This window comes from Elephantulus edwardii, unplaced genomic scaffold (assembly GCF_000299155.1).
Source record: "Elephantulus edwardii isolate Elephantulus edwardi_28Jun2011 unplaced genomic scaffold, EleEdw1.0 scaffold00236, whole genome shotgun sequence".
Classification (NCBI taxonomy): Eukaryota; Metazoa; Chordata; class Mammalia; order Macroscelidea; family Macroscelididae; genus Elephantulus; species Elephantulus edwardii.
The window spans coordinates 2,997,101-3,025,089 of NW_006399986.1; the positions used below are offsets into that span (position 1 = coordinate 2,997,101).

At 54.1% G+C, this 27,989-nt stretch overlaps 2 protein-coding genes across 3 annotated transcripts; one reads left to right on the forward strand and one right to left on the reverse strand.

The window, feature by feature from the left end:
- Positions 1-2,118: 2,118 nt before the first annotated feature.
- FUZ (fuzzy planar cell polarity protein) lies at positions 2,119-6,764 on the forward strand. Of its 2 annotated transcripts, XM_006898649.1 has the most exons (11): positions 2,119-2,229; positions 2,450-2,571; positions 2,827-2,911; positions 3,225-3,293; positions 3,391-3,495; positions 3,764-3,961; positions 4,053-4,148; positions 4,547-4,653; positions 4,724-4,788; positions 4,866-4,940; positions 6,535-6,764. In XM_006898649.1, the coding sequence occupies exons 1-11, from the start codon at positions 2,119-2,121 to the stop codon at positions 6,762-6,764; spliced, it is 1,263 nt and encodes a 420-aa protein (XP_006898711.1). The 2 variants fall into 2 exon arrangements, with proteins under 2 accessions (XP_006898711.1, XP_006898712.1); XM_006898650.1 differs by lacking the exon at positions 2,827-2,911 and having other exon boundaries at positions 2,450-2,548.
- A 9,547-nt stretch (positions 6,765-16,311) lies between these two features.
- Positions 16,312-27,190, reverse strand: MED25 (mediator complex subunit 25). The gene is made up of 18 exons (XM_006898651.1): positions 27,057-27,190; positions 26,911-26,956; positions 26,246-26,370; positions 22,057-22,155; positions 21,587-21,707; positions 21,186-21,348; positions 20,936-21,066; positions 20,673-20,760; positions 20,389-20,582; positions 19,959-20,087; positions 19,443-19,528; positions 19,303-19,360; positions 19,073-19,180; positions 17,723-17,911; positions 17,388-17,459; positions 17,040-17,258; positions 16,770-16,950; positions 16,312-16,409 (listed from the first exon to the last, which is right to left on the reverse strand). The coding sequence occupies exons 1-18, from the start codon at positions 27,188-27,190 to the stop codon at positions 16,312-16,314; spliced, it is 2,241 nt and encodes a 746-aa protein (XP_006898713.1).
- Between the last annotated feature and the right edge of the window lie 799 nt (positions 27,191-27,989).

The following is a 27,989-nucleotide window of genomic DNA, read 5'->3' on the forward strand; positions in this document are numbered from 1 at the left end:
ATCACAACAACAGGCTTAAGCAAAGTAGAGGATGCTAGGATGGCACAGGATTGGGCAGGGGTTCAACCTGCTGTACTTGGGGTCACTAAGAGTCAATTGACGTCAAAATGCCTACAAACAACAACAAGGAACCCTATGTGCTCATTATATAGACTCTTCTTCAAATAAAGGCACTGCAGGATTACTGTAAGGGTGCCAGGTTATTGGAGTGATAGGGGAAGAGAATTAAAGGGCAATTTTGTTGAATACAAAAAAAAAAAAAAAGAAGCTAATGAATGTTAACGTTTAGGTAAACTGATTTGGGTCAATCAATTATGTAATACTAATAGATTATAAAAAACCCTAAAAGAGAAACAACTATGAGATATCATCTCACCCCAGTAAGAACAGCAAAACTTAACAGAACAGCAAACAAGAAATGCCAATGAGGTTGTGGAGAAACCAGAACCCTTATTCACTGTTGTTGGGACTGTAAAATTGTGCAGCCGCTATGGAAGGCGGTGTGGCACTTTCTCAAAAACTTGCAAACAGAAATACCATTTGACAAAATAATTCCACTACTGGGAATTTACCCCAAAGAAACCATAACCACCACCCAAGCAGACATATGCCACCCATGTTTATTGCTGCTTTGTTCACAATAGTAAACAGTTGGAAACAACCCACATACCCATCAAAAAACAAGGAACTCATGAAATATTAATGGTTGACCCTGGAGGACATTACCCTGAGTGAGATATCTCAGTCACAAAATGACAAATACTGCATAGGGCCACTGTTGTAAAACAGGACTGACATCAAGGTTGGGGGGAGACTGAGAAAGATGGGATAAATTATGTATACTGCATTGAAAAAGATGAGGGAGAGAACTGCTTAAAAGGTATATATGACTAGGTATTATTGTCATTACAGGAGTCCAGAATGAAGGCTACACAGTGGAGTGGACTGGGGGAGGAGGGATTGTATAACAATGAAAGAATTTTTCTTTTACTTTTCAAACTGAAGTCTGCACAGTGGAGTGAACTTGGGGTGAGGGATTGTATAACAATGAAACAATTTTACTTTTCAAAGAGAAGAGAGAACGGGGGCGGGGGAGGTTGGCCATGAAGAAAAGTGCAACAATGAAGGAATGGAAATCCAAAGTCGCTGTAAACTTTCATTTAAATGAATAAAAAATAAAAATTTTTAAAAACCTGAAAGAGAAACTAGACTTCCATACAATGATGAAAGTTTGCTAGCAACAGTTGTGCATAATTTATGTAAATATACCTATTTTGGGTGGAACTGTTAACTTTTTCTCTTAGGGTATTTATTGAAGATTATTTTAATATCTGCTCCGCGGGAGAAGGATGGGCAAGCTCCTCGCTGGAGGGTCAGCTGTCAGTACATAGTAACAACAACACATGATAACACTACATAATTATTCTATAATCGTTGTTGTTGTCATGTGATCGAATCAACATGAACGGCGAGAGGAGATATTATTTTCTTCGATCATAACAGGAATTTCACCTTAAAAGAGCAAAGCCCCAGCTTTTGTGCGAGACCATCTTTCAGCAGAACCGGCTTGTTTCCAACTTTAGACGTCAAGCTCAACAGTCGTTGCTAAGCAACGCCTGGTCCCGGCGTCAGCGTTGAGAGTTAGCATTTGCTGCCGTAAATGAAACCCGGAGCGCCACGGCGGTTGCTAGGCAACGGCTTGCCGCTACGCCATGTTGGCGGACTTGGCGCTGTTTGCGAAATTAAATTATCAGTCGTCGGATGAGTGCTAATGAGTACCTTGTATCCGCCGTCTCTTCATTTCACTCACTAAATAGTCAAAGCATTTCCACGACATTACGACGCCCTTGCAAACGCGCCAGCGCCCTCTTTGTTAGCGACCCCGGGACTTCCGGTTGGGGCGGAAAAGCACCTTACGGGGTTTGGGGGCGGCGCTGGATGGGCTAAGGGCGCTTTTGAGTTGCATGGAGAAGCGGGAATTTAGCACAGTCGCTGCTAGCTTCCTATCTCGCTCTCTTGCGGCTTGAGACGGGAACCCGGTGTAATGGGATCGCTGCAGGCTCCACGGCGGCCAGTAACCCTCTAACCGGCCCTTGTGGATGACCGACGGGGGTCCAGATGGGGGAGGAGGGGACGGAGGGCACCGTGCATCTGCTGTGCCTTGCCACCTCCAGCGGGGTCCCCCTCTTTTGCAGGAGCACTCGCGGCGGCGTGCCCACGCGGCAGCAGGTGGGGCCTGATGCCTGATGCCTGAACGTGGCCAAAGCGGAGGGTGGTTAAGCACTTTGGACTCTGGGTCCCAAAGAAACAGGGACTGGGGAAATTTCCATGTTAAGGGACGAAAGTGCGATGGACGGTGTAGAGAGGGGTCTGAGCCAGGAGCCTTTGGCCGTGGCATCCTAGAATGAGGAAATGAAGATGCCTGTCTGACACCCCACTCCCTCCCCAGCTCCCCTTCTCGGTCATCGGCTCCCTCAATGGAGTCCACATGTTCGGGCAGAATCTGGAGGTGCAGCTGAACTCTGCGAGGACCGAGCACACGACTGTGGTGTGGAAAAGCTTCCATGACAGGTCCCCAACCGGAGCTTGGAACAGGGGAAGGGGCTGGGGGTGTGATAATCCCTCTTAACGAAAACACCTAAAAAATTTTTAGCCACTCAAGTCCAGCTCTTGATTTAGCAAGGCGGTTTCTAAACAGCCTCATTTTCTCCTCGGTGGGAGATGAGAGGATGGAGCTGGCATTTCCAAATTAAAGGGATGACCCCACTACTCATGGCCCCGTGCCCCCCAAGTCAGGACCATTCCTCTCCCACCTTCCCTTCACAGCATCACCCTCATTGTCCTGTCATCTGTGGAGGGCAGCTCGGAGCTGAGGTTGGAGCGGCTACTCCAGATGGTGTTTGGGGCCATGGTGAGATGTCCAGCTCCTTTCCCCCAATCCAGTTATCTGAGTTCACAGCATCCTCTTCCCCCAGGGCCCCTAGTCCCTCCTTCAGATCTAGGAGCCATTCCAGATTCCCAGACCTCTCCGGATCTCTTAGAACCTGGAGTCTGTGCCCCCAAATCCTCCATCAGTCCCAAGAATCCCAGCCTCCTCTTTCCTCAGACCCTGGCCTCCTAGCTCCCTCCTCTCAGGTTCAAGAGTCCAGGCCCCTGTTCCCTTCTCTCACAACCAGTTGTCCAGGGCCCCCCACTGCCCTGTATGCCCTGTATGGTTCTTCTAGGTTCTTCTCCTGGGACTGGAAGAGCTGACCAATATTCGCAACATAGAAAGACTGAAGAAGGAGTTGAGGGTAAGGCTGTAGGCCGGAAGGAGGAAGAGTTAGGACACACGGGCACAAGAGTTACCAGCTCACCAGGGTCCTAGATCCTTCCTTCTCCCTCTGCTAGGCCAGCTACTACCTCATTGACAGCTTCCTGGGGGAACCTGAGCTCATTGGGGACCTGACTCAGTGTGTGGACTGCGTGGTTCCTCCGGAAGGGTCCCTCCTGCAGGTACTGGGGCTGCCATGGAACCCTTCACCCCATCCTTCTCGCTCTGCCAGTCACATTTGGTACGTCGGTGATGGTTTGGACTGAGGGTAGAAGACTTGCTGATCGCTGGTTATATGCTTTGGTCATAGAGAGTCGCAGGCCCCGTTGTATCTAATGACACAGTACAGAGGGGGCTGTACCTGCAAGTGACATGAAGAACTCAAGCCCTGGAGGGTGACCCCCCTCAAACAGGCCCCCCAGGGGACTTGAACCTGCCTCCCTCCTGCAGGAAGCCCTCTCAGGGTTCGCTGAGGCCACCAGCACAGCCTTTGTCAGCCTCATGGTGTCAGGCCGCGTGGTGGCGGCCACCGAGGGGTGGTGGCGGCTGGGGATGCCCGAGGCCGTGCTGCTGCCTTGGCTGCTGGGCTCTCTGCCTCCGCAGACGGCTCGCGACTACCCGGTGTACCTGCCCCACGGGAGTCCCACGGTGAGTGGCAGGGGCGGGGTTTGGGGAAAACCAGCATTCTGGGGGCGGGAAAAGGGGCGGAGCTCCACATGGCCCCACCCACGGGCTTCAGGTCCCGCACAGGCTCCTGACCCTGACGCTCCTGCCGGGCCTGGAACTGTGTCTGCTCTGTGGGCCGCAACCCCCTCTCAGCCAGCTGGATCCACAGGTGAAATCTGCTCCATGCCCATCTATTCCCCTGGTCACTGAGCCCCTTTAACTGCTGGTGTCCTGGGAGGGTGGGTCCCCTGCTTGCCACGCCCTCTTTGCTCAGTCCCCGCCCCTCACAGGCCTCCAATCACCTGTTTTTAAAAGCGGCAATTTATTGGCCACGCCCACTGTGCTTATTCCCCGCCCCTCACCGACCTCCAATCACCTATCTTTAAAAGCGGGCAGTGTCCTGGTCACGCCCCTCGGTCCTCACTCCACCTCTTCAGGTCCCACCAATTACCACCCTTGCCCTCGGTGCCCGCTCCTTCCCTTGACCACGCCCTTCCCTTGGCACCGCCCACCTCACCCTGGATCCCGCCCAGCTTCGACCACGCCCCCTGACCACGCCCCTTGCAGCTCCTGGAACTATGGTGGCAGCCTTTGCTGGAGCCCCTCAGGGCCTGCGTGCAACTGGGACCCCGCGCGCTGCCTGCTGACCACCCCCTGCACGAGGACATCCTGGGGTAGGGCTGCGACCTCTGTGGGCTGGGGTCCTCACCTCTTCTGTGGCCATGACACCCCCCTTTCCCACAGGCTGCTGCTTCTCCACTTGGAACTGAGACGCTGTCTGTTCACGGTGGAGCCCTCCAGGGACAGAGGTGACTTGCAGACAGGTCTGGGAGGGCCGCAACCTGGGAGGAATCATTTTGTGACTCTGCCTCTTTTTTTGTCCTAGAACCTTCTGCAGAGCACAGGCGGCGCCTCCTCCGCTCCTTTTACACCCTGGTCGCCTCCATGCACTTCCCACCAGGTCAGCAGAGGGTCCCTTCTTCCAGCTTGCAGGCAGGGAGGGACACTGAGTGCTGGGACGCATTAGGATAGGCATGAGGACTGGAGTTGAAAAATCTGGCGGACAGTGTGGAAGCACTAGACTCCTCAGCACTGGCAGACACAGTTACCTGAGACCTTAACATGACAGTCACTGAACAAGTGCTTTTGTCCATAGCATCTCATTTCCTTCTTGGACACCCTGCTGTGTGTCAGGGAGGGAACCAGGCTCAGCTAGTAGTTAAGGGCAGAGTTAGGATTCTACTCAGGTGGCCTGGCTCCCAAGTCTCCTGCCTCACTCTATTATAAGCCCACGTTTGCTTACAGTTTTGGGGGGGGGGCAGGTGAACCCAGGTGAGGAAGAGTCACAGAATGTGACAGGATGCATTTCTGTCTGTTAACCTACTTCAGTCGAGAGGATCCTCTGTCAGGTTTCCAAGGCTATAAATCTTTAGGGTAAGAGACAGAATGACTGGTGGATTCGAACCACTGACCTTTTGGTTTGCATGCCAACGTGGTAATTTGCCACTGTTGTTGTTAAATGCCATCGAGTCATAGGTGACTTATAGAGACCCTATGAATGAATGACCTGAACACTTGTATAACTTTCTTCATTTCTCCAAATTCATAGGGTTTCCAGAGGCAAGATATTTCGGAAGTGGATGCCACTCCTGCTTCCAAGCTTGTTTTAATCACGGAGCTCCACAGAACACTGTCCGCCATCAGTGACCAGTCTCACATTTGGCACATCAGGGTCACAGTGTTTGGCGTCACAGCAACCACGAGTTAGCTTCTGTATAGACCAGTACTATACCACCTAGGAGACTGTTTGACCAAAAGCAATTACAAGCAGGCCTGAGGGACGCAGATTAAAATCACCCACCTTTAGCTTGGTAGCATCACTTTTTGTCCATTAGGCTAATTGAGCTCTGGTCTGTCGATTTGCTGTACAGAAGTAACGTGTGGTTGCTGTGATGCCAAACACTGAGACACTGATGTGATAATGGTCACCCATGGTGGACAGGGTTTGGTGGAGCTCCCTGATTAAAACAAGCTTGGAAGCAGGAGTGGCATCACTTCTGAAGTAGCTTGCTCTGGAAACCCTATGAACTTGGAGAAACTAAGAAAGTTCAACAAGTGTTCAGGTCTTTCGTTCATAGGGTTGCCATGAGTCATCTACAAATCGACGGCATGTAACAATTTACCACTAGGACTCCTTATATTCTTAGGGAAAATGGGGCCTAGGTAGGCAAAGGAAGGATCGGGAATGATGCTCCAGCCCTGGGGAAGACTGGTGGATGGAGCTTAGAAGAGTTTGGGGGCAGATCCTCAGAAGACAAGGGCTTATGTGTCACAGCACGGTGCCTAGCATGCAATCGCTGTCACTCGGCTACGATACTGTGTTCTTTCCTGAGGGCTGTCCACAGGACCCCCTCAGGGACAGACAGACCGAGGCTGGGTGACTGGAGCTGCCCCAGACCTCACCAGGTCAGACTCCAGCCCAGGACAATGTGAGGCTCCCTCCCACTGACGTCCAGGTCCTGCCAGTCACGTCCACCCTCTCTGTCCTTCCCCAGAACCAGGGCCATCATCGGAAGAGAAGGTGGAGGACACAGCCCAGAGGGCCCACCTGCCCCGGGCCTGCTACCTGGTGTCAGGCCCCGAGGAACCAGACACAGGATGGCGGCTGGTGGCTCTGCAGTCAGGACCTCGGCGGCTGCTGTTACTGCTGTCCCCGCAGAGTCCCACCCATGGGCTGCGGAACCTGGCCACGCACACTCTGCAGGCCCTCACCCCACTCCTCTGACCCCAGGTGTGGGGGATGGAAGGAGATAGCTGCTGGGCATAGAGGACCTGAAGGGACACAACAGAGCTTGGGGGAAGGGTCCTCCGTTGAGAATGGGTACCCACCATCGAGTCCCTTTCTCCTCTGTGCCTGGCAGTGGGTAGGGAGGAAAGGGAGACCTCCTTGCCTCACAAAACATAAATAGCAGCAAATGAAGAAAAATAAGATAAAACAGGGCCAGAGGAAGGGCCCAGGCATCCCCCACTCCTGGGACCTTCCCTGTCACTGGTGGAGCTGTCTTATCGACTAAAGGAACTTCAGGCCTCAGGGCCGCCAGGCGCTCGCCCCATTCCCAGGGACAGTGTGGCCCAGCAGCTCACAAAGGTGACTGACAGGAGAGGGGCTCCTTGCTGGGGGGGTAGGGCCAGTGGGTACATGGTGAGGGTGAGGGGAGGGCACAGGTTAAGGGCACGGAGACCCCAGGGGGAGGAGAATGCAGGGATCCACACCAGCAGGGAAAGGAAAGACGAGAGAAGATAGAGGGGCCGAAAGAGCAAAAGAGGAAGGAAGGAAGCAACGGAGCAGAAGGATTAATGCCCAACTGGACACGGAACATGACTGGAAAACAGGAAGCACTGAGGACGGAGAGAGACAGCAGGGTGACGAAGATGGAAGAAATGGGATGCAGAGGGTCGGAAGCGGGCCAGAGAGGACAAAGTGGTGAAAAGGAAACAGGAGGACGGAGCCGAGCAGCTCACATTGTTTAGTGGTGTTGTCGTTATGTGCCGCGACTCATAGCGACCCTGTGTACAACAGCCCTAAACTCTGCTCTGTCCTGTGCCAGTCGCACTGTCTCTGACATTCCCATCCCAATTATCCCAGTCACTGAATCAATCCACCTCATAGAGGGTCTTCCCCTCCTGTGCTGTCCCTCCACCCTCCCAAGCATGATGTCCTCCAAGGACCAGTCTCTCCTCACAACAAGTCCAAAGTATGTTAGATGGAGCCTCAGAATCCTTGCCTCCAAGGAGCCACACGGTTTAACCCTCTCCAGGACGAATCTGTTTGTTTTCCTAGAAGTCCATGGTATTCTCAATACTCTTCTCCAGCACCACAGCTCAAAGGCATCAATTCTCCTTCTATCCTCCTTGGTCATTGTCCAACTCTCTGATGCATAACAAGTGATTGCGAAGACCATGGCCTGTATTAGACGCACCTTAGTCTCCAGAGAGACGTAACTAGAAAAAAAATTTGTCGTGAGCATGTCTGGATTTTTCGCATACGTTGCACCCATGCACCTATCACGCTTGGGGCCTCAAGGAAGTCAGGCACCAGGGCAGCCTACTCACACTCTGCATAGGGACCTGGTTTGCAGAAACCCATCGCCTAGGAGGGATCAATGGGAAAGAACGGTACAGACTCTTAACAACTACAGCAGATCCACTTGGCGTAACCAAAAATGTTTGACGGGAGGTGACTTCTGCTCATGGTGGTGGGGCAGCTGAGAAAAAGGGAGTCGGAATGGCTGTGCTTCTCAGAGAATGTCACTGGTGTGTGCAGAAAAGTTTGAACTGGGGGTATGTTTTGCTGTGTGTATGCTTAACAACATCGTATTTGAAGTGCAACAGTGGGGAGCTCTGGTGGTCTAGTGGCAAGGAGCTGCAACTACAATCCCAGAGGCTCACGGTTCAAATCCATCAGATGCTCTGCCGGGGAAAGAGGGACAATCTCCTCCTGTACCAGTCAGATCTGATTTGACGGTACACTCGCACAAAAATAATAAAATAAAAATTAAGTGCAACAATGAATGAATGGAAATCCAAAGTCTATAAATTTTCATTAAAATTAATAATTTTTAAAAATCATATTTAAAAATAAAAACATGGGTGAACCACAGTAAATTTTTATATTATTTTAATCTTTTGTGTGTGTGGGTGTGTGTGTATACTGTCAAGTCAGATCCAACTAGGACAGAAGGAGATTGCCCCTCTTTCTCCAGCAAAGCATCTGGTGGATTCGAACCATGCACCTTTGGGATTGCAGTGCAATTTCTTGCCACTAGGCCACCAGAGCTGACTCACAGTAAATTATTGCTGTGGTCAGACTGCCAAATGAAAGTGGGGAAGCAAGCAAGATGAAAGGTCAACAGTGACCTATTTGTGTAAAAAAAATCTCAAGACACTGTATCTACAACCATATGCTTGTAGACCCATCTTGATGGTCAACTGCAGCCGGCCTGGTTGGGCTCCGGTACCTCACTGCTGGGGCATGACCTGTGATGGTGACCAAGTGTGGCTGTGTCCTCGGGTTGACTGCAAGTCGTAATGACCATCTCGATACTGGACAGAGTAGAACTGGCCATCTCCTCCCATGTTGATTTACTGCCCCTCAAAACCCACCGAGTCAGTTCTGACGGCAACAGAACCACCCCATGGGGCTGCCTGGGCAGCCGTCTTTATGCGCACATCTATTCCAAGTCTTTCTCTCAGGGAGTTGCTAGGTGGGTTCAAACTGTCACCCTTTAGCTTAGCAGCTGAATGCGTAACTCTTGTACCACCACCAGGCCTCCTCATGAGGCCTGTTGTTATGTGCCATTGAGTCGCTTGCAACTCATAGCGACTCTTATGTAACAGCTCCGAACTCGGCTCTATCTTGAGCCAACCTCACTATCTCTGACACATCTACCCCTATTTACCCCAGTCACTGAGTCAATCCATTTCTTCCAGGGTCTTCCTCTCCTACGCTGCTCCTCCAACCTCCCAAGCATGATGTCCCTCTCCAAGGACTGGTCCTGCCTTGCAACATGCCCAGAGTATGTCAGACAGAGATTCATAACCTTTGGTCCAGGGAGCAGCCTGGCTTCACTTGCTCCAGGACGAACCTGTTTTCCTAGCAATCCATAGTATATTCAGTACTCTTCTCCAGCCCCACAGTTCCAAGGCATCAATTCTTCCGTCATCCTTAGTCACTGTCCTGGTTGCCAATGCAAAGCAAGTAATTGCAAAGACCTTGGCCTGAATCAGATTGACATTATTACTCTTCAGTACTCTGGAGAGACCCCTGACAGATTTCCCCAGTGCAATTCACCTTTTTTTTTTTTTTTTTTTAAAAAAAAAAAGAATTTTATAGATCTGATTTGACGGTACATGCACACACACAAATAATAAAATAAAAAAAATAATTTTATTAATTTTAATGACCATTTACAAAGATTTTGGATTTCCATTCATTCATTCATTGTTGCACTTACAATTCAGATTTTGATGTACACATGATTAAGCCAGATTATTTGTCTTCATCCAATCACCTAATGACTTCACGAGCAAAGAGGTATTTATCTACCTAGACATTGTGGCAGTTAGTTATAATAATCTGTTATTAAGCAGTGGCATAGCACTTTTAAAATTATAAAGGACTATGAAAAGATTCTTGTACATAGGGTCGCTATGAGTCGCAAACAACTCGATGGCACATAACAACAGAGGGAGCGTGGGTGGCATAGTCTGTAGGGAGTGGTGCTGCTAACCCCCAAACCGAGACTATGGTGGCTCTAATCTACTATCTGCTCCATGAGATGGGGAGGCTCCGGTGTGGTCTGCATCCCCCGAACTCAATTGTGGTTGCTGTTGGGTGCCATTGAGCCGATGTTCACAGCAACCCTGTGAACAGATCTGAACCCTGTCCTATCCTGCATTGCTATCCCATCCCATTGCTGCAGTCGCTGTGTCAATCCATCTCGTTCAGAGTCTTCTCTCCTTCACTGTCCCTCTCCAAACCCAACGGAGGGTCAGTTGTGATCTGGTTCTCATTTCATGGTAATGGGTTGATTCTCCCTCCAGAGTAGACTGACAAGTTGCCAGAACCCATCACTGTTTTCATCATCTCTGTCACATACGGGCTTGGGGACATCAGCCTGCAGAAGTTGCCCACCTGCCCTACACATCGTCTTCTAGTTCTGTTTCTCTAGAGAATCCTAAGATTGTCTAGCAGTATGGATTCACCAGTTGTTTCCTGAAAGATGCACAATTGCTTCCTATGCAGCTAATTGAAGTTTCAGAAACCTCACTAGGGGCTCAGCTATGAGCTGTTTCTGACTTCACAACAAATGAAGTATTTTTTTTAAGTATGTGTGTATACACACACACACACACACACACACACACACACACACACACACACACGAAGTTTGTTTCAGAGCTGGGCAGGCTGGTATGGCCTCTGGTCAAGATGGGTGCACAACTGTTCATGTATTTTATCAATGCAGTTGTGTCTGAATTTCCTTTTACAATTATTTTCTCACACATTTGCTAGATTGCTCCGTTTTCTGAATTTCACTCATCTCTAGCTGCAAATGCATGATCCAAAAGCTAAGAGGCCCTATCAACCAAGGAATGGATAGAGCAGCTCTGGTATATCCATACAATGGAATACTATGCTGCACTGAAAAACAAGGAACTCATGAAATATTACTCAAAATGGGTGACCCTGGAGGACGTTATATTGAGTGAAATATCTCAGTCACAAAAAGACAAATGCTGCATAGTGCCACCGTTGTAAAACAGGACTGACATCGGGGTTGGGGGGAGACTGAGAAAGAGGGGATAAATAACGAATACTGCATTGAAACAGATGAGGGAGAGAGCTCTTTAAAAAGGATAAATGATTAGGTATTACTGTCATGACAGGAGTCCAGAATGAAGATTGCATAGTGGCGTAGACTTGAGGGGAGGGACTGTATAACAATGAAAGAAATTTTCTTTTACTTTTCAAAAAGAATGAATGGAGGGGGAGAAGTGGGCAGGGGAAAAGTGCAACAATGACAATGGAAATTCAAAGTCTCTGTAAACTTTCATTATTTTTTTTAAAAAAGCAAAGAGGCCAGAAAGGAAATGGAAAGGAAGGGCATCCAGGTGTGGTGTCTTCTCACCAGGACTCCTGTCCAGTAAGCCTGCTCCATGCTGGTGACCACAGCAGCAGTCAAGCACAGGGCTGTGTTGCAGGGGCGATGTGGAGCCCTGGTGCGCCCCAGTCCTCCCAGCAATACATGGGGGAGGGGCTGGTTGTCCCAAGAGAAAACTGAGGCTCAAGACCTATGTGGGGACCTGCCTGGGGTCACAGATAAAACGGGTCAAAGGGGGCAGTCTCTAGTAGACACAGGAATAAACAGGCTCAAGACACGTGTGGGGACCTGCGTGGGTCCCAGATGGGACTTGGGCGGAACTTGCTGTGCCCTGAGGCTTTCGCCATGCCCCTTCCCACTGGTCTGTCTGCTGCTTCACGTAGGCAGCTCTGTTGCAGATGAAGGGCTCCCTGATCATCTGCATGGTGCTGGTCAGACCCCCTTCAGGGATAGGGAAGGAAGAGGTACCAGCCGTATGTAAACTAAGGCTTAGGGAAGCCCCCAGAGGGTGGTCTACCCTGGCCCACGAGGTCGGTGAGCCAGAACCCGCTTGCTGATACAAGTATGTGTGGGTGTTTCGGTAAGGAGAGGACCCACAAGCACTGCCGGTGCCGGCTGCTTCTAAGAAGCACCCGAGTGACCCGGGGAGCACTATGAGCGTGAGAACTGCTCAGGGGGGTGTTCCTGGCTGCGTGTTAAGCAGGGTTCTCCAGAGGCACCTCCAGGTGGACTTAAAAGCATCCTTTTGGGGTGAAGGTTGTCCCTTTGCACCTGGAGCGAGTCCCTGGAGAAGGGCTCTGGCCCTCCTGTGACCTCGGTACTTCGACTGTGTGATGGGGCGTCCTTCCACCCGTCCCCCCAGGAGCCCGCCCTGTGCTGGGCCAGAGCTGGCTTCTGCAGTTCTGACCGTCAAGGAGGGCCTCGGGGGTGGCAACCCCACCAGTGACTGATCCGTGTTTTGTCAACACCCCATTTCCCTGAGGAGGGGACACTTTCGATTCTGAAGAAACAAGTGACAGCTGCTTCCTTCTCCCACTTTTCGGGGATTTAATTGCTGGACACACCCTCATCACACTCCCAGCCTCCAGCACCTACTGGCCTGGGTCCCCCCCAGCTTCTGGCTCCTTGCCCACTCCCCCATCCCTCCGCTTTTCTGTTCTTATTCTCCACCCTCCGCCCCCTCCTCCATAGTGTGCAGGCTGCAAGCCCAGAGCACCTCTGGCCCACACACAGGTTTTGTTTGGTCCTCTTCATAGTGCATGTGGGGGTTTTGAGTTTGCTTTCAATTTGAATGCTGTCCTGCAGGGCCGGCCCTCTCCAGGTTCGCCACAGTCCCCATCATGATCTTACACCCGTCTCACACATTTTCAGCACCTGCCTGGACCCTGAAGCCACCTGAGTTTGCACATCCTTGCTGCCTGACCTGGGGACTCACACCTGGCGCCCCTTTACACCTTGCAGACCACCCGGGGGGATGATTCTCTGATGCAGAGCCCCAGCTGCCCGCCCCCGCCCAGGTTCAAATCAGCAGGCGGAGGGCAGGGATCCGAAAACTCAAAATGCCTACAGTGGCCAGGCGGGTCACACAAGTGAGTGAACTAGCCAGGGATAAGGAAAGCCGACTGCCAGAAATACCATCAAACTGCATCTTTACTGAACCATGGTGGGTGGAGCAAAATACAGACAGGTATGAGTGTTGGGGGGAAAGGGGAGTTGTTTATATTCCAAAAGGCAGAATTGAAAAAATACAAGTTGGAAAAATAGAAGTATCTCATTATTAAAATTCTTCTCTTGCAATAACGTTTTGATCGGAAGTGGGGAGACTGACTTTTCGCCCCCGTTGTCAGGGTCCAGTCCCAGGTGTTTTGGAGCCATGGGGCAGTGGGGGACGCAACCCTGAACCCTGGAACTGGGGGCCAGGTTGGATTCAATTCAGTGTCTTAACGGAAAACAGCTGTTTGGGAGCGTGGGGTACTTCCCACACCCGATGTTTGGGATGACTAGATGGGGGAGCTGCGGAATGCTTTTTGGACATGGTTCTGTTTAGGGGTCTAAGCCCTATTGCACTGTAGTTCCAGAACTCCGATTTGGGGTGTGCATTGTCACAGCCAACAGTAACTGGGCAGAGGCCATCTTCCTCAAGTCTGAATGCAAAGGGTCTTTGGGGGGGTTTGGTCTTCAGCCACCGATGGGGGGGGGGGAATGTGTTTCAGGCCGTGGCCTCCACCGTGGACACCAATGGCCACAAAGAGCTGCCGGATTGCTCCCTGCCGGCGGCGTCCCTCACGTGGCCAGGACGGAGTATGTGATCATACATTCAAGTAGCTTGTTAGGGAATCAATGTCCCTTGTGGAAAAGTGTTCAGAAGGCGTCACCTCGACCCCAGGTCCCTGCCAGACCTCATGGGGGAGCCCAGGGGTGGTTTCCCCTTATCTGAAAGCAACTCAGTAGATTTCCGTTTCGGTTTCTTCCACACCATGGAGGGACAAGTGAGGCACCGAGTCCCGGGGGGCTCAGGCGCCCGGCTGAGGTGAAAGCAGACAGTAGTGGCAGCGAGGGCTGTGAAAGGAGTGTCAGTGACAGCCGTGACGACCCGCTTAGTTCACAGAACGCTTGGATTCCTCGTAAACGACACACGAAGGACGTGCATGTCCTCGTCACAGGTGGCCACCCTGGATCCAGGGGTCCTGGACGCAGGTCTCCGGATGTGGACAGCCGTCTGCTGGAGAACTCTGCCAGGCCTGGGTGAGATGTGCTTCTCTCAGTCCACAGGGCAGCGGTCCCCCACCCCGAGGGGCAGAGGCTGCACCAGGAGGGCCACAGAGTCCCAGCCAGGCTCACGTTGCGACTGTCAACGTGCCCAAAACAGCAGTGAGAGGAAAAGGCCAGTGGGCTTGGCACCCGCGGGCAGCTGGACTTGAAACTCCTCCGATTTCACCTTCGACTCGCCTCGCTGTGCCAAATGCTCCTTGGTGCTGAGCTGAACAGGCGCTGCTCTGCTGGGGTGCGGACCCCCCGTCTGGAGGTCTGGGGGCCCCGGCCAGCCCACCCCTGAGGCTCACGGCTGCACCTTCTCTGCGGGGTGGTCTACTGACTCTTGAGGCCCTCTTTGAGCTCGTGGAGGATGGCGTCTCGCGTCTGCTCCGTGTACTGGTCGTAGCTCTTGCTGTGCTTGGACTTATAGTGGCGTCTCAGGTTGTACTCTTTCAACACTGACACGTTTTTTTTGCATATAAGACACGTGGGAATGCTCTTCACCTCCACAAAGAAATAGGCTCGCTCCCATTTCTCTCGGAACACACGGCCCTCGCCTTCTCGCTTTCGTTTTGCCGCTTTTGATAGAGACATGGTTACAAGAGAGATTTCACTTTTCTCTTAATGCCACCATGGGGGGGGGAATCCCACAGCGTGAGCCCCAACTCTCATGGCAAAGGACCCTCTGCCTCACGGTGGGGGAGCCAAGAGGGAGTGGTGGGGACTGTGGCGAACAGGAGAGCACACCCCCTTCTAAGGGGCCACGGGGCCAAGCCCCTGGTGGCTAAGCAGAGGGGTGGGCCTGGGGACCAGCTCGGCAGAGACCCTCGGGCTGTTTCGGCATGTGTGAAGCACCCCAATTTTCACACCTAGTTCCAGAGGAGAAGAGAGTGCCCGTCTGCTGACAGAGAGAGCCAAACAAAACCTATCTGTCGCCCACTCCCACTCTTCGGGCCCAGGAGTCTGCATTCCCACCAGAGACTCAGCCGTGGGTGGTCGCATCGGGACCACCGGCTGAGGCGTGCCAGTCCACAGTCAACCACCAGGTGGTCTCTCACTGCCCGTCACCAAGCCAGACCTCACTATCTGCCTGTCCCTGGTCAGCTGAGGGCGCCCCCTCACCTCACCACACCCAACCTCACTTCTGCCTGAGGGGGACGGTCCCTGGTCCATCCCCTTCAAAGCCCTAGGTCCTTCTTGTCCACTCCTGCAGCTACAACTTACACACTCACATTGTCCCCTAAGCATATATTCTGAGATCCAGCCATGGCCTGTCTCCCAAACCTCATCTGGACTAAGGACACCCACTGCCAACTCCTCTTCCTACTTCCCTGGACACAGATGGAGGTCCTGTCCCATCCTCCCCGCTGCAGCCCCACTCCTAATTTCTCTAGCTCTCCCCAGGACCACCACCCCAGCCCTCCTTGTTGTCCTGTCCTATGCCACAGTCCACAGGGGTCTTTCTGACACCCAGAGTGGACCCCAGCCCTGACCCCCCTGCACCGACACTCCTGTCCCTGGTACCCGGGTCACCTGGCCTCACCACATCCTACTTCTCTTTGCAGCTCACGTGTTACCTCCTTCTCCTGGGAGTTTGCCCTGATGCCTCGGCTGGGCTGTGTGCCTCTCCAGGCTCCACGCCACCTGCCTCCTCCATTGGAGCCCATGGCCCTGCAGCCTACCTGCCTGCGCTCTGCACCTCAGGAGGGTCCTCCCTGAGCTGGACCCAACCAGACTGTCTCCTGTGACTTGTCACTGAGACCTGGTCTCACCAGCCCAGGGCCTCCACGAGGTCTGCTGAGGCAAGAACAAGGACAGAGGTGCGTCCCCCGTCTCCTCCTGCCCAGTCCTGGGGGACGTCAGTGATGGGAGCCGGGGCATGTGTTAAAAGGAACTTTATTGGGTGTTGGGGGTTCAGATGAGGTCCATGAGAATGTCGTCCTCCATGACGCTGGGCTGCAGGCCCGGCTGGGGGACTGGGCCCCGGGGACCCCCACTCAGCAGCATTTGACCTGGGGGGCAGTGGGGAAGGGACTGCATCTCCCAGTAAGCCTTCCACCCACCTCTTCTACAGCCTACGGTACCGGGTTTATCAGGGCATTCCAGGGCCACGGGCGGGGCCTGCTGACCCCAATTGGCTACGCACATGATGTTTCCCATAAACCTCTGGGAGCTGCTTCTCGGATGCCAAGATGTTTCCTGGCAAGCCCACAAGTGAGACAGGCAGGGTCATGAGAAGCACCTTTGCTCCCTTGGTCCTCGGTCTCCTGAGTCCTCAGAGCCACCCAAAGCCCATGGGGACCCCATGTCCTCAGATCCCAGGGGGCCCTGGTCTGGGGTGCTCCAGCCCACCCCACCCGGGGCCCTCTTACCTGGCAGGGGAGCCCTCGGGGGCAGCTGTGTGGGCCAGGACTGAGTGGGTGGTGGGTGGAGGAGTGGGGGTCCCAGCTGCGGTTGCCCCAGTCCCTGGTGCGGAGGGGGCAGCAGAGTGGGAGCCCCTGGAGGTTGGAGATGGTGAAGGGAAGCCTGGGGTGGGGGAACCCCACTCTGGGGCTAGAGGAACAAAGAGCACTCAGTGGCCCTATGGGAAACTAACCCCCTCCTTCCAGTTGAAAGGCCACCCGCCCTGACCCCAAGCTCACCGGTGGGGGGTTGAGGAGAAGGCTCCGCAGCTGGGGGTTGGCCCCGGGGTTCTGGGGCCTGAGGATGGGGCCAGGTGGGGGTGGGCCTGGGGCTGCTCCTGGAGGGCCTTGGGGACCTCCTGGGGGTGCCGGGGCAGCACCCTGGGGCTGGGGCTGTCCTGCTGCCCCAGAGGCCCCCACAGTGCCCTGAGGCTGGGGCTGTGGCGGGCGGAGCTGGAGCTGAAGAGAAGCAGCAGGAGTGAGGGGTCAGGGACTGAGGCCTCTGCGCCCGGAAGCCACAGATGGGTCAGAGCAAACGGTGTCCTGGGGCGGCCCCACCCGCCCTGAATCTGGCTGCCTGGGGCTCACCAGATTCTGCCCGGGCCTCGTCTGGTCCTCCAGGATGGGGCCCAGCCCAGGAGGTGCTTGCTGTGCCCCCATCTGTAGAGGAGAGAGGGACAGGCCCGCCTTGAATGTGTGCAGGAAGGATCTGACCCTGCACGTGTGTGTGTGGGGGGGGGGGGCGTGGAGCTCAGAGGAGGAAGCTGGGAGTAAACGGAGTCAAGTCTGACGTCATGGGAACCACGGGGGGGCTGCTGCACTGACAACCCCTCCCCCCTTGCTCTGGGCTCCCGCCTCTTCTGGGGCAGAAGAGGAAGGGGGTGGGGGCAGGGGGTGCGGAGCTGGGGGCTGCGCTCGCTCACCCCTCGCTGCTGCTCAAGCTTCTGCTGCTGGACCTGCTTGTGGTTGGTGATGACCTGGCGGATGCCGTTGACGAAGCCGCTCTGGTCGTAGGGGATGAGGCCCATGAAGATCTTCTTCTTGGACGAATAGAGGAGCATGAGGACGCGCACCTCGCAGGGCGCCGTGTGGGGGAAGTGCACGCAGCCCGCCTGCGGGGAGGGGGCTCATCAGACACAGCACGTCCAAGAGGGACCCCACGACTCCCCGTCTCAGGGTGTTGAAGCTCCACAGGGAAGTGGCGGTATAGTTTTTGTTTCGCAACGCTTTCTATGAGTCGCCTGGAGGTGGTGTGAGGCTACTCCAGTTACAGAAATTCAGGGGCTCAAAGGGAAAGTGGGTGCCCACGGACACAGGACGGTGGCTAAGACTCTTGTCAACTGAAGAGGTCGACAGGAAAGCACGAGAACGTTGAGAGCTGTGACGGCACAGTGTGGCTGTGAGGGAGAGGCCACAGAACCACAGAGAGGCTGGCCTGGGCACCACAGAGGTACCAGTCCAATTCCAGCAGGCTGTGGACATCCTGTCATCTACCGCTGAGTCAGAATCGACCCCACAGCTGACCCTCCAGCAGGTTTTCAGAGGCAGTAAATCGCACGGGAGGAGATTGCCCATCCTCCTGCAGAGTGGCTGGTGGATCTGAACCACGTGCCTGTGGGATCACAGCGTACCTTCTCACCACGAGGCCACCAGAGCTCATGTGGACATCCTAGGACGGTCAGAACTGAGCCCCTTAGAATGCTGTTCCGGGGACACCCCGTTCTCACAGCACAGCTGTCATGATGGGAGGAAGCCCAAGCTCCCCGGGGTGGCTGTGCGTGTGTGCTGTGGCCAGCAGGTATGGCAACCGTGTCGAGCACCATCAGGCCTTCTGAGGGCCACAGCGTCAGCCCCCATCTTCACAGCAACTCAAAAATGCCTCCGCGGCAGCGGTCAAACTCAACTCCACAAAACCACCCAAGATGTGGTAGTTTACGCCTCCGTGACAGCCCCCTTCTCCCTTCTGCAGTCTTTGCTGCCCAGAGTTTTACAACTCCAGACACTTTCTTGGCAGATCTCTTCTAGAAAAAATGCCCCCAACAAACGGGAAGCACTCAAGAGCCGGGCCTGTTCTTAGTGAAGCAGCCCTTTGCCCACGAGCCCCCGTGCTTCCTCCAATGACTGTCGCTACCTGGGCACGTCTGCCGTGTAGATGTTCCACCCTCCGGCTCATGGCCGTGAAGAGGAGTGGGCTGGGGTGACCAGCAGAGCTGGCAGCTCCGAGGGAGGAGGGAGGCCCGAGTGCACGCCCCGGGGCCCCGCCCAACACTCACAAAGCCGTTGCCCATGATGCGGTAGAGGCCTTTGAGGGACTCCAGGTCCTTGTTGGTGAAGTGGAACTGGACCATCCTCGAGTTCCGGAACAAAGGGCCCAGGGTGGTCTGGGAGAGACAGAGCTCGGTCAGCATGTCCGTGGTGGAGGGTGGGCATGTGACAGGCAAGGGGCCAGGAGGGGGGAGAGGGCAGGACGTGACAGGCAGGGTAGCCCTCGTTATCCACTCACCAGCAGCTGCTGGGGAATGAGCTGCATGATCAGCTTCTGAGGCCACTGCTCCGTCTTCCTGGGGGTGAGACGGGAGGGTCGGGAGGCTGCACCCCACCTGCCCACCCACCCTGCCCACCCTGCCCCTCCGGGTCACCTACAAGTTCTCTCCATGGTTCACGTAGACCTGGCAGGGCAGGGAGCGTGTCAGCTTGGTGTTGGCATCAACGGAGGCTGGCTTTGGCTTCTGAGCGGCCAGAAAGGTGGGGTTATAAGGGGCTCCAGCTGGGTTCCCCTCAGCTCCTGCTTGCTCTGACCCTGGGAGCCCCAAAGCACCCTGAGCTCCCATGAGCCTCGGCCCCACTCAGACCACCAATCCTGCAACCTTCCAGCCGCTGAATTCTCTAAGTCCTAGGCTCTCCCTCTGCCCCCAACCCCACACTCCTGTGGTTCCCAGATACCAAAAACCCGCGGACCTCAGTCAGGCTGAACCCCCAGAATTCTATGGACTCAGCGCCTGAAACACTCTCAACTCCTGACCTCTGGGCATGAATCCCCTGACTCTTTAGGATCATAGACACCCCCACCCCCACCTCCCAGCACCTTATCACCTGGATCCCTAAAACTCTACGCCAGTTGCCAACGCGCCCATGTGGGTCCCTCCCCCATCCACGCACCTCCTGCCACTCAAGGACACCACTCCAGGCCAAGAGTTTATTGGAGACCGACTGCTGACCCCCTAGTGCTGGGGCCCCCAGCTGGGCTGGAGAGGGGCCACTCACCCCTCCTGGGGCCACTGAGCCTGCCTGTGGAGGGGAGGAAGGAAAGTAGGTGCTAAGGGTGAGTGTGGGAGACCTCCTGACGGGGCAGGTACCCCGAAATCAGAATTGCACTCTACTGCTTCCCTGGAGGACTCCAGGTCCCACGACACTCCAGACTACAAAGCTTGGGCTCCCTAACCCACCCCAACCCTCTGGAACCACTCTCCTCAGACTGTCAGCAACCGCACAGGCATGTAGGCCACGGGGCCCTTTCTTTCCCACCCTCTGCCCTTTCTCGGCCGGGAGGAGAGGGCAGTGGAGGGTGGGCGGAAGTACTGGCACCTACCATGGAGGGGGCCCCTGGCTGCGCAGGGGGGGCCAGGCCAGGGCCGGGAGCCACGCTGGAGACCAGGCTCGGCTGCGATGCAGGTGGCGGCTTGGGGGCACCAGGAGGCCCTGTGGGCAGCGAGGCGGCTGCTGCCTGGCTGAAGGGAGGACCTACTCCAGGAGCAGCTTGCTGGAGAGGGTTGATGGGTGAGTCTAGGGGAGACAGCGGGGCCAGGGTGAGGAGACGAAGCAGTGGTCAGGAGCGAGTCGACCCTCCTCCCCAAGCCCAGAGACCCCACTCACAGCGCGGGCCCAGCGCGGCCTTCTGGTTCTTGGCGGCCTCCACTGCATTCTGGGCGGCCACCTGAGCTGCGCTGAGGTTCCCAGGGACCTAGGGGCGGGGGACGGTGAGGATCATGTGTTCCCACCACCAAAGACAGAGCCAATACCTCAAGGGGCCATGACTGCCATCACCTCTCACGGACAGGACCCAGGAACCCCACATCCCACAGGAGCTGCCCCACGCGCCCAGCACTGCACGGGGTCTCCTTCTGGTGACGCCCTACCTGGTACTGCTGAGGCACAGCGGGCAGAGGCTGCTGGGGGGCTGCCGAGAGGGCGGGACCGGCGGTCGGGGCTGGAGGCAGGGGGACGGGCTGCTTTGCCTGGAGGGAGCCCGGAGCCGAACCGCCCCCAACTGAAAGCCAGGAGGAGGAGAGGAATCGAGGGGGGAAGAGAGTCAGATGAGCGGGAGGAATCCGGGAAGATCTAGACCCGCACCCGCACCCTCACCCCCGAGCCAGGGCCCAGCCTCACCCGGCAGCACGAGCCCCCGCACCAGCACCATGTGCCGGGGGTCCTGGCTCACGTCGGTCGGTGCCTGCAGCGGCTCCAGCATAGCCGGGGGAGCCGCCTTCTCGAACAGAAGACGCAGGGCAGGCAGCTTCCGGGGAGAGACGATGGAGAAGTGGATGCCGCGCTGCAGGGACAGGGAGGCGTTAGCAGGGGGCCTTCCTCAGGCAGCCAGGAGGCTGGGCCCCGGGTCCCCAGAACTCTAACTCCCACGGGCCGAGGGCAGGGACCAGTGGACGACAGCTCCGGGGGAGGCTGGGTCAGGGCACGTCCAACCAGCAGCAGCAGCTGGGCTGGCCACCGGCGGGTTTATGACCAGCCCGTGACGCCCTCCCCCCAGCCCCCACCTCCCCCAGGGGCCGCACCTCCCCGATCTTCTGCACGAGGTTCTCCGTCGTGCACCCCGAGTACATGGTGCTCTCCACGGCAGGCAGCAAGTACGGCGGGGAGTTACAGATGAGAAGGCAGACTCGGTGCGTCTGGCCGCTGCCGGGGACGGGAAGGGAGTGAGAATGGCGCTGAGGAGAGATCCAGCTCCAGACCCAGGCGGGGTACACAGGCCCTCCCCACGGGTGCAGCCAGGGGTGACACCCCTTACAGACACACCCCCTGCAGCTCAGAGAGGTGGTGTGCGAGCGGCCCAGGAGGCAGGAGACCAGCGCTGGCCGGCCAGCTCGAGGCCGCTCCTTGACTGGACGGGGATGCTGAGGCCCCACACTGGCCAGGACCCTTGTTCCTAACTCCCAGCCATTAGACACACACACACACTCTGATATAAAGGGGTGCGGTTTCTCAGGACAGGCACAGAGGAAGACCCAGCTTGGGGCGCACTCACATTTGCTCCCGCATCTTCTTGAAGTCGTCGAAGAGCTGCAGGGCGGTGCTGAGGCCTTCTGCGATGAGGCTGCAGCTCTCGCCTCCGCCCCCCATGAACCTGCCAGGACAGAAGCCCCACCCTCAGCGCCCCTGGACACCCCGAGTCCATGTGGGAGCCCGCCTCCACCCCTCTGCTGGACTGAGCACTTTGGGAGGACGAGTACAGGGTCGAGAGCCTGGTCCTGTCCCTGCTACCAGCACAGTACCCTGGCCGGAGGGCACAGGTAGGACACGTATAATCTCCCCTCAGAAGAGCCACGCGGGGGTAACTCTGGCGGTCCCCTGGGCTCTAATGTGAATTACATGTCGTAAGCGTTAAGCTGGTTGTTTTGCCGTGTAGTCCACAGACCCAGAGGCCGCACCTCTCTGGTGGTTCAAATCCAGAAGGTCGGAAAAGAAAAAAGAAAAGAGGGAAATCTCCTCTCATGCCATTTGAAGTCTCGGAAATCCACGAGAGGGTCAGCAATGAGTGGGTTCTAATTCAATGGCTATGAATTTTTATTTTCAACGATAGAATAAAAAATAATGCAATGTGCTCACTTTGGCAGTATACACACCGAAACGGAAACGATACACAGAAGATTAGCAAAGTCCGGTGCAAGGATGACATGCAAAGTCGTCAAGTGTTGAGTGTTTTTTTTTTTAAAAAAAAATGAAAGTAAGGGAGCTCTGGTGGCCTAATGGCAAGAAGCTGCACTGCAATCCCAGAGGCACACGGTTCAAATACACCCTCTGCCGAGGAAGGAGGGGCAATCTCCTCCTGTACCAGTCAGATCCGATTTGACGGTACACACACACACACTAAAAAAAAAAAAAAAAAGTAAGGAAGCTCTGGCGGCCTAGTGGCAAAAAGCTGCGCTGCAATCCCAGAGGTATGCGGTTCAAATCCACCAGATGCTCTGCTGGAGAAGGAGGGGCAATCTCCTCCTGTACCAGTCAGATCTGATTTGACAGTAAACACAAGACAAAATAAAAAGAAAATTAAAAAAATGGAATGTGAAGGAAAAAAAAATTCCTATTTTGAGCTTCCACGAATGATTTCAGCCTGGCGAGCTCTGGTGGCCTAGTGGCAGGAAACTGCACTGCAATCCCAGAGGTGCGCGGTTCAAATCCACCAGATGCTCTGCTGAAGAAGGAGGGACAATCGCCTCCTGTACCAGTCAGATCCAGTTTGACGGTACACACATTAAAAAAAAAAACAAACCAAAACGAATGATTTCAGCCTTTGCTATGACATCAGAAAAAGGAGTCTGATGACTTGCTCCCAAAAGTTCAGAGCCCTAAAAAGCCTGGAGTGGACTTTTCCATGACACACACAGGCCAGAAAACAACCGCTGTTATGCAGGGGAAGGCCTTTTATTTTATTTTTTTTAAATTTTTGTGTGTGCGTACCATCAAATCGGATCTGACTGATACAGGAGGAGACTGTCCCTCCTTCCCCAGCAGAGCATCTGGTGGATTCGAACTGCACACCTCTGGGATTGCAGTGCAGCTTCTTGCCACTAGGCCACCAGAGCTTGCCAAGGGGAAGCCCTCTGTATAGGAATTTTCATTAAAAGTCAATCTTCAGAAAGCAAGAGTGTTGCAATCCAAGAGGCGCACGGTTCGAATCCACCAGATGCTCTGCTGGAGAAGGAGGGGCAATCTCCTCCTGTACCTGTCAGATCTGATTTGACGGTACATACACAAAAATAATAAATTAAAAAAAAAAAAAGAAAGAGTGTTTGAAAGTCACACTGTGTTCCTCATTCCTCCCGCTGCTGGCAAAGAAGTCAGTTTCAGATGGTCTTTCTGGCCACAGCCTTGCCATCATCAAAAAAGGCTGGGTGAGACTTTGTGAATAAGGTGCTTACATCCCACTGAGAGGACTGAATAGCTTTGGGATAATGTGTATTGTCTGAGTTCCGTGTGACCACAGCCACAAAGAATCAATCCCAGGTGAGAGACAGACAGGGACAGCTGGTGTGAGAATTAGCAAAAAAAAGACTGAAAATGTAGGCATTTCCCTCAGATGCTCTCTAAACGCCTTTTTTCTTCTTTTTAAACAAGAGTGAACCAAACTGGATTTTCTTGCCATCCCTGCCTTCTGAAAGCTCGCTCTGATGTAACTGAAACAATATTAAATGACTACATGGAAGGTCAAATAACAATGACTTCTAAGAACGTTAAAGGCTTTTAAAAATTTTATCAGCCGACTGGAAAGATTCCCAGTGAGCTCACAAAAGCGTTTTTATTTGTTAAAACAGACAATGTGTCCTGAGTCGACTGGGAGGAGGATAGACGTGACGCAAGTATTTAGAAAGTTTTTCTGTTACTCCTCGCTGGGACCTGCTGCCTCCCGAGTCTCGCCCCTCTGTCTTGGCAACCCCTGTGCACAGGGGAACAGCCCTCTAGGCCTGTCATGGCTGTTACTTCTGGAGCAGACGTGAATCAACAACTTTGAAGTCAATCATCTCAACTCACTTCTGTGGAGTCAGGAAGTGACTCACAGCAGACCCTCCAGCGCGTTGTCAGGGGATGCAAATCACACAGGCGCAACTGTTCACCTTTCTCCCCAGAAGCAGCTAGCTGGTGGATTCAAACTGCTCACCTCTGGCTTGGCAGGGAACTCCCGAGTGACTAGGCCACACAAACTCCCTTTCAGGTTTGTAGCTGATCCAAACCGTTTGCATAAACCCAACAATTTTGTTATACACAACTGCTAAGAACTATTATAAAACAACACAGGCACTCTCGAGGTCACGGTTTACAGATGGCCTCTATCAGATCAGGCAGAGGGAAAGGGACTCCCGGGTTTGAGAGTTAGGTTAAGATCCAGGTGGCCTAGCTGCAAGAGGGTGCAATGCAATCCCCTAGGTACGTGGTTCGAATCCACAGATGCTCTGCTGGAGAAGGAGGGGCAATCTCCTCCTGTACCAGTCAGCTCCAATTTGATGGTACACACACAAAAACAAAACAAAACAAAAGAAAGAAGAATCAAGTTCTAAGCAGTCTACATGTACTTATAACTTGTTAGTCAAATTTGTGTCTTCTAGGTTGCAACACCCCCATGATACATCTTGAAGGATATGTACATGTACAGCCAAGCACAATCAATAAGAGTGCATCTGAATTCCAAAATCAATCTCCATAATAGTCTATGTGTTTCCTACTGCCAAAGGGGCCCTTTAGAGTAGTGAGAGATCTTCACCCTGAAACCCACAGCGTCCCTTTTCAGCAGGAAGTAGCTAAGAGAATACGCCGTCCCCTTTTCCTTATGACTCAGGGTGAAGTCTCTCTCAGGGAGGAGTGATAGGGAATGGCAAAGGATACACTGACAAAGAAGATTAATCAGAACTGGCTTTGACAAGCACTGTGGCATTTGGACAAGAACAAACTGGGAGGAGGGTAAAGAGAATAGTGCAACAATGAATGAGTGGAAGCCCAAAATCTCTGTAAATGTTTATGAAAATTAATAAAATATAATTTAAAAAAAAAAAAAGTTCTAAGCAGTCTAAAACTTCTCCTAGAGCTTGGTATACAGAAAGGTTATGATCCAGCTGTGACTAGAGCCCAGAATGTAAGACTACAGAGTCTGTGGTGTCAACTCTCAAAAATGTGATGGAAAAAAACCAGAAAGATCCAGTGGGTTGAATGCCTACCCCTGCCTGCCTGCCTGAACCAGACTCACAAGACTTCAGTGTCATTCCAGTGCCCCTGGATCAATTCCACTCTAGTCAGAGACGCCCGTAAGACAAAGAGGGACTGCCCCATAGGATTTTCTAAATTATAGCCTAAACGGTTTTCTATATTATCATCTACATGGGAGCACTAGGTCTTTTGCTAGTTGGGTTCGAAACACCAGCCTTCAGGTTAAGTCAAGCACTTAAACAGTATGTTATTGGGGTTCCCCGGCTTCAATGCACCTGTCAGGAAAAAGGCTGGTGGGAAACGGGGTAGTGAAGGGAGGGCAACCATTGACAGAAGATCTGACTGGCAAGTGGCTTAAGCTTCAAAACTGTCACAGAAATGACTCAGGGACAAACCCACACATGCCCCCTTCCTGGAGAACTTCATGCCACTCAGAGTGAATGCTGTCTGCAGTTCCCACCCGATACCAGGGGTTCCTGGGGTCCCCCCAACCCATCCCAGGCAGGTAAGAAACTCACTTAATGCCATCCAGCCAGGTGACGAACTCATAGGCACTACTGGTCGGAGCGTGACACTGGACGTAGGACTCGGGGGCACAGTCGACGGTGTTGAACACGACCAGGCTGTACTGGGTCCCCCCATACTGAGATGGGAAGAGAGAAGAGCATTTAATCCAGGGCCCCTTCGGCCCTCAGATCCATCCTGAAAGCATCTCCCCCTAACTCAGACATGGGGCCCTGGGGCCTCAGTTTCCTCTCTCCGACCTGCAGTCCCATTTTACCCCCAACTCCTGCTTCAGATGTAGGAATCCCGGCCTGGATCCCCTCTTCTTTCAGACTTGCAGGCGGGGAGCCCCCAAACCCTCTTCCTGAGGACTTGGGGGCCCTCCCCACTTCCTCTCTCTCACCCAGGAGGCCCATCCCCCCATCCCCCTCCCCCAGACTGGAAATGCAGGTCCCTGGTCCCCTCCTCCCTCGGATGTAGGAATCTGGGCTCCTTTCGCCTTCAAACCAGCGGGGACCCCACATTCGTCTTGTCTTCAGACCCAGGTGTCTGGTCCAACCACCTTCCCGCCCCTCCCCCCCGAGAGCCCAGAACCCGGGCCCCTCATTTCTCAAATTCTGCAATCAAAGCTCTGAGCACCCTCTTCGCTCAGATCCAGGCGGGGGTCCCGGGGACTCACGTCTCCCCCGAAGTCCGTCTCCGCGGGAGGACCACCATTAAAGTACCTGTGAGAGTCAAAAGTGAAAGGTCGGGGTCAGCCGGGGGTTTGGGGGGCGCGGCCGGGGGGAACCCAGAGTCTCGGAGGTACGCGGAAGCCACACTCACTCAATGGCCGGGAGCAGGTAGTGCTTGCGGAGTCCCTCGAAGTAGGGCCCCAAATTGGCGGTCCCCTCGATCACAAACACCACGTCGGCCACCAGGCCCCCGGCGCGGGCCGGGCCCTCCGACCCGGGGACCATGCCCCGAGCCACAGCCGCCACTGCTGCCGCCGCCACCGCAACCGCCGCGGAGTAACCGCCGGTGCTCATGCGCCGCGCGCACACCGGGGCGGGGCGGTGTCACACCGCTGCTGACGCGCCCGTCGCCATATTTGTGTCTGGCAACCCGGGATATTTTGCGCCTGTCTCCCCGACCCCGCCTCCCCAAATGGGAGATTCCGAAAAAGCTAGTGAATCTTTTGAGGGACCGGTTGTAGGAAACTAGATTATTGACTGAATTTGTGGAAAACAACATACATTCAAAGAGGCCGCCGCTGGCCGCCATCTTTGAGTAGGGCATTGTTATTTTCAACTCCACTAAAGGTCACAGGCAAGAGATTTGATTGGTAGACGACCCGGTAGCTGACTCGCCAGGTAACGTAAACAAATTAGCCAGCAGCTATGTTCTCCCTGGCAAAAGGGAGTGCGGAGAAGGGTCCAATCGCATTATGCCAAACGACGTTGCTAGGCAACGCCTTAAGGTTACAGTCGACTTGCAAAGGAGTATTGATGTCCACTCCCCCAAAGCAGCCTGGTTCCATTTCAAGTGGAGGTTGCTAGGCAACACAGAATGGCTTTGGTGTTTTGTTTTGTTTTTTTCCTGGCGAGAGGCCAGAAACAGAGGAAAACATAAATACATTCCAGGTGGATTAAAAATGTAACTATTATAGTTGCATTTATTCCGTTTATTATAAACGGAACCAACAAAATATCCAAAGTATGCTGTAGAAGCTAAACACTGGATAAGTTTCTTGGGAGGTATAACGAGATATCGTAAAAT